Source organism: Centruroides vittatus, unplaced genomic scaffold (assembly GCF_030686945.1).
Source record: "Centruroides vittatus isolate TY-2023 unplaced genomic scaffold, ASM3068694v2 scaffold_899, whole genome shotgun sequence".
Taxonomy (NCBI): domain Eukaryota; kingdom Metazoa; phylum Arthropoda; class Arachnida; order Scorpiones; family Buthidae; genus Centruroides; species Centruroides vittatus.
This window is the reverse complement of record NW_027122719.1, coordinates 1773202-1782250: the sequence shown is the minus strand read 5'-3', so window position 1 is coordinate 1782250 and position 9049 is coordinate 1773202. Positions and strand designations below refer to the sequence as shown.

The following is a 9049-nucleotide window of genomic DNA, read 5'->3' as shown; positions in this document are numbered from 1 at the left end:
TCCTGGATTAGATTTCTGGTCTTCCAGAAAAGTAGCCTTTATCGCCTCGGTTATCCGGCTGTCATTTTTCATATTTGTACAAAAATTGTTAATCATGATAACCGTAAATTTTTAATAACAATATAATTTCCAAATTACATATTAGGCATAATAATTTTAAATAAATACATGCAAAAATAATTTATAATTGTTAATAAAAAAAAGTAATTTTTTGGGCTACAACATTTATTTGCCAATGAGATTTCAATGACGTGTTTACTGAGTTTAAATTTCAATACCAGGAAGTATTATTTATTTATCTTAAATATAAATGAAAAATAATAAAAATTATTTTTTTATTTTCAATTAATTTTATAAGATCGAAAATTTATACTCGATAAATCATAAAAGTAAAGGTAAGTTTTTAAAAACTTTTTAAAAACAATTGGAAATAGAGTAGCAGACGATCAAAGTTTACTAAGCTAATTACGTCATTAATCAATATATGCAATGTTTCTTTGAGCTGTAGGCCAGGTGTAACGTAAACTCGCGGACTAGGAAGTGCAATAAATGTAGTGGCTTAGTGTGATACCAAATTATAAAATGATTTTTATTGTATGATACTTTACTGTTACCTTGAAATTGATATTATTTCTTGAATGACTCGAGGCTATCGATTTGAAATTTTATCATAATGAAATAACAGGTTAGATACCAAACAAACATCTTTTCTCTCTCTGTTTATTTATTTCTATCGTTATTTATTCTATTTATTCAGAATGTGTGTGTATTATAAATACCTTTTTAAAATAAAACTATTTTCTATGCATCTTATGTTTTAATTTACATTAGGTAGAAGTTACATTCAGGTAATTTATATTTGTGTAAATCAACAAATTAGAAGTAACTTCTGCCTCTCTTTTCTTTAAAAGTGAAGAAGCTTCAGAAATTATTTTTATAGTTACATTTTATAAAATATAGAAACATTTCTTACAGATATATATAATCATAAAGATTTTACATTTCTCTAAATCCTGCTCTAGATTAATTTTCATTTAACTTTATAATAATGGTCATTATGTGTTCTGTCTGTATAGGTTAAAAAAGAAAAAAAAAAAGAAAAAGAGGTGTGTGTTCAAATATTGAAATTCTGACGTATGAAATTAATGAAACTTTTACTATTTAATTATATGTAAATTACAACCAAATCTTCATTTTTAGGTTAAAAACTTGGCCAAATTTGTCAAAGCAAAATAGTGAAAATTAACAGACCAACCTAGTAGATGAAAAGTAAAATGTATTATTATTTTATTAGGAAATAAAACTCTTTCAGTACTCTAGGTTATTTTTATATCATGCCATTATATTTTAAAGATTAACAACAAAAATAAAATGTTATTACATAAATTGTACAAGGTGTAACACATCTTTTACTAAAACTGAAGACAATTTGCTTAAGAAAGATTTATAAATATAAATAAAATTTATAAGATATTTAAAAATTTCTTAAAGTTATGTAGTATTTTTACAACCTCTTACTTAATTTTCAGTTGATTTTTTCTAGTATATTATGTCTTTTGATTTCTATAAATGCAGAGTAGTTTTTCATTTTAATTTAAAAAAATGAATTATGTAGTGTGTAAGTATTTCAAGCTATTTTACAATTATATACAGATTCTATCTTAAATTTTTATTAAATAGACAAGAAATTGTAGTATTTTTTTATTGTATGTGTTTTTTTATTCTGGATTATTAAAAATTTCATAGTCTTTCATATACACAATGTAATATGAACTTTTATCAGTTTTTAATATCACCTTTATTAGGGATATAGCTATTTGTATAGATATAGAATTTTTTATTTTATAATAAAAACAAAAAAGTCTGTTGCTTTATTGGAGTTTACTCTAATAACAGTTTATCTCAAGCATTTTGGGCTACAAAGCTCATTGTTAAGAGACAGACAAGCTTTTTGTTTTTGTTATAGTTTGATATTATGATTTCACAAATTACCAGTTTGTATTTTTCTTTGATTTCATTGCAAGAAACAGTTTACTTGATTAACAAAATAAATTTTTCAATTGTTTTTGCTTACCATACTACATTTGTGATAAAAAATAAATAAAAAGAAACTTTAAACTGCTTATTAAGAAAGTCAGAAGTAGGAATTTATTAGGAACATTTGTGATACACTGTTTGGCTGAAAATGTTCCTAATAAATTCTTATTTTAGGCTTTTTTAACAAGCAGTTTGAGTATTTTTTAAGTTAAATGTGGTGCCAAGTTTTATTCATTTCCTAGATTATATTTTTGATAACAGTGACTTTGTGGTAAACTGTAAAATAGAATATTATTAATGTATTGCAATTTAATTATGGGATATTATTTACTTTTGGCCATTTTTTTTCATGAAATAATTATAATCAAAATATTTTCATAGTACCCAACTCGTACCACCTTATATAAGCAGCCTTGTTTAAAAGAATCTAACTAACGTTTTCGATCGTGTTTGACCTTCGTTAAACACGATCGAAAACGTTAGTTAGATTCTTTTAAACAAGGCTGCTTATATAAGGTGGTACGAGTTGGGTATTGATAAGTCACGCAGTCAAAGATGAGCTATTTTCATAGTGTCCTGAAAATAGACACCAACCAAATGCTGAAACTCTATCAGGCTAGTTTTCAGCATTTGGTTGGTGTCTAGTCTTATAATATATCTGGTTTAGCGATGTTGTCCTGAAAATAAAACCATTTGAGAAGAAAAAAAATTATTTATAATTGCAAGCACTTTTTTCAATTTAATCAAACATCTTCAAGCAAATGAACATAGAAAACATTTAATAGATTAGAACAATGGCTCTTGAAGTATGGCTTGCAGACCACTGGTGATCCAAGAGCATTTTTTAGGTGATTGACCTAAGCATTTTTGTAAATTGCAATTATATGCTGTTTTGTGCTAAATATCTGTCATGTTAGGTTATTGAGTAGGCACATCATTTAGGCATATAATAGAATGATTATTGGATGAAAAATGGATGAAAACCTGGGTGACCTGCACTTCATATGTGAATCAGTTTAAGTGCTCTATGAACTGTACAAGTTTGAGAACCACCAAACTGGAACATTATTCTTTTAATAGTAGGAAATAACTGTTAGTAGTGACTAAGGAGTGGAACTTTAGGTAAAAGCATTCCTTGTTGAAATTTTATTTTTTACAAATGATGCTATGATAATAATTACCATCCTGATACAACAAACAAGAAATGAAACCCATTAAAATATGTACATAAAAACATATACAAAATGAAACGAGAATATCATATTTAAAAAAATTGCAAATTAGGAAATTAGCTTAAAAAAGTACTTTTTTAACGAACTCCTGTTACTTTAGGAAATACAAAATCGCATTTAATTAATTTGAGACTAAAAAGCATAGTTTGTTATTTTCTTACATTTTTTGCATATTTTATATTTCACATGTTGATAGCATGATAGATTGCAATAATTGATTGATGATGAATTGTTGCACATCCAGCATAGCACTATATCTAAATTAATTTAAATTTTAATGAGTAATTTATGTATATTGGTGTATTGTGTTTACAATTATTATTAATTTTAAACCATTTGATTTTTTTTTTCATATTAAAATAACCAATCATATTTATCAATGAATGAGCAAATATTTCTTGTGACATCATCACAATGTCAGGCTGCAAATTTTTATTATGTTTTAATTTAAAAAATCACATGACTTCCAATTCAGAATGGAAGTTCCTATATAGTTAATTGGCAGGGTCTCTGACCCCTAAGCTTGCCATATTTGATCTGAATTTTAGTGGTATCTTGCCTCTGTACATCATACTTTTCCTGATAACAATCGGGTGATGCCAGTTATCTAACTCCATTCTCAAGAAAATTTTGAATTGAAATTGTGACTTCAGTCTAGACTAGAAGTTCATATACATGTATAGTTAACTGGAGTTAGACAGAGGAAAATCAAGACCAGATATGGTCTTTGTCTGTGTGTCTGTCTTTGGTAGGACAGACAGATGGATGATGGTAGGAATATATACTAAGTGGCCAAAAAATTACAGACACTCCTTATTTGAAAGTAAACCAGTCTGACAGTGATGTAGAGTGACATAACAATGCAGAGTTGCTTATGTAAGGAACACTCAGCTTCAGATGATGTTGTTATCATGGAAGTTAATGTCAAAATGGGTAAGATGAAAGATTTAAGTGACTTTGAATGAGGGATTATCATCGGTGCAAGAAGAGCTGGTGCCAGCATCTCTGAAACAATGACTCTTTTAGGGTTTTCTCACCCAACAGTATCTCAGGTGTTTAGAGAGTAGCAGTTGAGAAAATTAAACTTCAAGCGATAAGGACAATTCTGGTCGAAAAAGGCTGGTGAACGAGAAAGGCGATTAGTACGCATAGTCTACAGCAACAGAAGAGCAACAACACGACAAATTACAGCTGAATTCAATGCAGGTGCATCACAAAGCATATCCCAACACACAACAAGATGGACTTTGCAAAGGATGGGCTTTAGCAGAAGGAGACCATCAAGAGTGCCTTTGGTATGACAGAAAAATAGGAAAAAGACACCTGTTGTGGGCCCAGGAGTGATGAAATTGGTCACTTGAGGACTGGAAAAAGTAGCCTGATCCAATGAATCTTGTTTCCTCTTCCATTATGCAGATGGCAGGATCAGAATATGATGCAAACAGCACAAATTTAAGGACCCCTCCTACCAAATGACAACTCTCAAGGCTGATGGTGGTGGAATTATGGTGTGGGGAATGTTTTCCTGGAGTACACTGGGTCCCTTGATATTTGTGGACACATCTCTGAATAGCACAGCTTACCTCAACATCGTTGCCGATCATGTACACTTGTTTATGGCTGTAATGTTCCCTGATGGAAATGATCACTTTCAGCAGGACAATGCATCTTACCACTGTGCTTGATCGGTCTCAAATTGGTTTTAGGAACATCAATCAGAGTTTAACTTGCTTCCATGGCCAGCTTAGTCCCCTGACCTCAATGGAGCATTTGTGGGATGAAGTCAAAAGATCACTTCAAAGCTTAGAAACTCCATCCAATCTGACCCAACTTAGATCTGCCATTATGTCAGCATGGGCCAACATTCCTCAGCAGTGGTATCAGCAACTTGTTGAATCCATGCCAAGAAGAATATCGGCTGTCAGAATATCAGAGCTAAAGGTGGACCAACTCGTTATTAGAGGGTGTCTCTAATTTTTTGGCCACTCAGTGTATAGATCTGCAATTTGAAAATTGTAGCCAAAAAATGGATTGAAAATTTGAAACTGCATTTTAGATCAATTGGTCAATAATAAATAAAATTTATATAAGCTAATTTTAATATTTAACTGCACAAAAAATTAATGCAAAATTATAATAAATTAGTTGTAGCAATAAATTTTAAATAATTTAAGATAAAGACTAAATCATTTAGTATAAGGTTTGTTCCTTTATTGTGGAAAGTTTTTTTTTTTTGATTTAGGTCAATTTAGATTTTTTTTGAGGGAGAGCTAGTGAGTTAAATAACTCAATATTGAGAAAAAAACCATCAATAATTCTTAATTAACCTGAAGCAGACCTCGAGTGAGGCCGAAAACGTTTGTTTTTTGGACAGTAAAGAAGTACCGGATACAAAGGTTAAAAAAGAGAGTACGGATTAATCCAACTTCAACCCAACTGACAGGTTGTTAGTGTTCCTTTAACTTCATTCACTTTTAAAGCTAGGTTAATTAATTTAGTAGATTAATTACAATGGCTAATTCATATTGGTAATACTAATAATAAAAGCAAATTTTTAAAAATATTTAAAAGTAAAAGTGATAAAAGTTTATAAAATTGATGGAATTTTTACATTAAATTAATGTTTTATTAATTAGCATTATTCTATTTAGAATTGTAGAATGGATTTAATACAATTAATATATTGTATATTATAACTATAATTTAATGATAATACTTGATAGTACACTGAAAAATATTTCATCTTCTAATTTATTAAAAATTAGAAAATGCAATAACTTACTTTTTAATTAATAAAAATTTAAATGAATAAATTATAAAATTCAATACTTAAAATATTTTAAATGATGTAGAAGTAAAATAAGATCTTTATAAAATATTGTGTGCTATTTAACAATTTAAAAATCCTGTACAGAAATACTATACTGTTTCATGTTCATGTGAATAATGAAGAAAAACTCAAACATTGATAAACTCAAAATTAATAAAATTTTTATAATCTATATAATAAAAATGAGAATAAATGTAGCACATTAAATATTTAATTATAAGACTATCATGTAATTTCAAATATAGTAGATTCTGCTTATTGTGATCATGGATATTGCTATCAATCTTCTAATATTGTCAAAATTATCATGTCGCAAAACATATACAGTACGTTAAAATACTACTAAAATTTTGTTTATTCTAGTTTCTAAAATTTTTCCATTATTAATATCATTGTCTTCAGATTGTTTTTAAACTCTATTTTCATATGAGTAGCCTTGACATGTAGCCAATAACATGCAATCATTATCAATTTTAATTGTTTTAATCATTGTTTGGTACAATACAGTAGTTTAAATTACTAATATTTTTTTCTTCAATTATGTGATGGCTATTGTTAAAGATGATGATAAAGAAACAGTACTGGGTGAATTACGTACTAATTAATAATAATAATTATAATTAATAAATCTTTATCCATTTTTTAATTGCTTTAAGATACTCATTTGGCATTAGAACCATAAAATTAGAATTATCACTAATTGTACAGTAGTTTTATTTACTTACACTGCTTAATGTTATCACTATAGGAAGTCCCTAAATGATTACAATATGCAGATTTTACTATATACATATTTGTATATTTATTGTAGTACTGTATTTATTTACTTTAAATAAACAAAGTCTTAAGAAAAAGATTTACTAAAGAAAATTTGGACTTGATTTTATATTCATTCTTAATCAATGAATTTTTAAAAAATATTTAAAATTAAGGTGTTTTCCGAAGGAAAAAATATGTTAAAATGTTAATATTCAATTGCAAATAATCATGGAAGAAACTAATTTAACTTGCAAATTACTAATCATTGTTTAACTAATTAATAATGAAGTGTAGGAAGCAGTAATTTTGGAACAATGTATTAATTAAATATTTTATTCATTTTACAAGATAAAATGATTATAAAAATTCCTAGGTAGATATGATTCAACTACAACAAAGAATTTTTCCTCTTATTTTATTTCACAGGTAGGTAAACAGATTTATATTGTTAAGTTTATGAACTTTATTTGATGCTGTTAGGGAAATGAATATATTTAAAATATAATAATTTGATATAATGGAGAATAACTAGTAGTACTAATTAAAAACTAAATGAGAAATATATATAATTTGTAATTTATTTAACAGTTTATTATTTTTATTGATAATTATAATAATTTAAAGTTTTATATTAGAGACATTATTTTTATATCAATCAATCAATCAATTAATCAAAATTTATTTGCAAAAAAGGAAATTAACCCTGTTGCAAGGGGTTGCACATAATTTAGTTAGAAGATTACAAATTATTGGAACAATTAACAAGTTAGCAAATTTATACAATTATTATGCAAAATTTTTCATGTCAACCTGTTATTGACATAAACAAATAATAAACAGTCTTATTAACGTAATTATGCAGCGATAATCAAATTTTACAACACGTTAAATTTGTTATCTTAGATTTTCTGTTTTTACAATCTTGGTGAAGAAATTATATAGATTATAAAGGTCTTTTTTGTTCAGGTTATTTAGGTTATTTCCGAAGTCACGATATGGAATACATTGGAGTATTTGCGTGATATTAAATGAGTCTTGTATGTTTACAAGTCCTTGACAATTCTGTAGTAAATGGAGGATTGAGAAGTCATCAGATTTACACCATGGACATTGATTACCTGAAAGATCAATGAAGATGTTACCAATGTAGAGGGAATATCTATTAAGTTGTAGTTGTGCTATTAATCTTTTCACATTGAAATTTATTGGTTTATTTATATAAGGTTGAGAAGATAGGATTTTTAGATACCAGGGATGATAATTACTATGGTTTAGGCTGGCTTGGTCTATATTTATAGAGTAAGAAATAGAAGATTATAGCAACAAAGTATAACCATATTTCCAGTCTTGGGTATTATCTTTAAACAGTACATCTGATATTCCAAATGAGTTTAATATATTATTTAACTTAGTTTGCCAAAGATACTTTGCTATTGGTTTTTTTATTATATTTGATTATCTCTTGATGTAAAAAGGTAATGTTGCTGTCATTTTTAAATTTTAAACAGTAGTAAAATTTAATAATTCATTTTAGGAAGAAGGGTGAAGAGCAGATGTGATTAGTTACATGACATATTGCGTATCCGAGAACAGTTCTCTCCAAATGGAGTAATTTGTGGAGGAAGTAGATATGAAAGCTCTCTAATTTGTATAAGTAGTCAAGACTCCAGATTGGACTAGCATAGTAGATGATAGGTTGATTATCAAATTGTAGAGTTTCATATGGATATAATAAGGAATGCTTACTGGAACTAAATCCAAAATTAAATCTATTTCACACCTTTAATGTGTCCAGCATACTGTTAAATTTTCATAAAAACGTTTTCGATCACTTTTAGAGATCTTCATCAGTTACAGATTACAAAGAACGAACAAAAATTCGAAATTTAAAAAGATCGAATGTTTCGGTGAAGAATCTCTAAAAGTGATCGAAAACGTTTTTATGAAAATTTAACAGTATGCTGGACACATTAAAGGTGTGAAATAGATTTAATTTCACATGGATAAACAGATTTGAAGTTTTCAAATATGTTTATCCATATTCTTTAAGTAGAGCACAAAAATAATAAGTTATCAATAGCTAGTTTTACTTTATTACAGTAGAGCATCAATTATCCGACTCAATTGGGGACTGGGGTTGGTCAGATAACTGAAAAGTCGGATAACCGAAAAGTATGAAAAAATACATTAT

At 27.6% G+C, this 9049-nt stretch overlaps 1 protein-coding gene across 3 annotated transcripts in view; it reads left to right on the top strand.

Moving 5' to 3' along the window:
• The first annotated feature begins 323 nt into the window (after positions 1 to 323).
• LOC136990284 (FAD synthase-like) overlaps positions 324 to 9049 on the top strand; it is a 51130-nt gene continuing 42404 nt past the window's right edge. Inside the window, exons 1-2 of one of the 3 annotated variants that reach the window (XM_067288674.1) lie at positions 499 to 685; positions 7232 to 7284. In XM_067288674.1, coding sequence (XP_067144775.1) covers positions 7238 to 7284 — 47 coding nt within the window. In that variant the 5' untranslated portion in view covers positions 499 to 685; positions 7232 to 7237. Of the gene's footprint in view, positions 396 to 498; positions 686 to 7231; positions 7285 to 9049 lie in introns of those variants that run through there. The other 2 variants (XM_067288676.1, XM_067288675.1) reach the window with 2 other exon arrangements.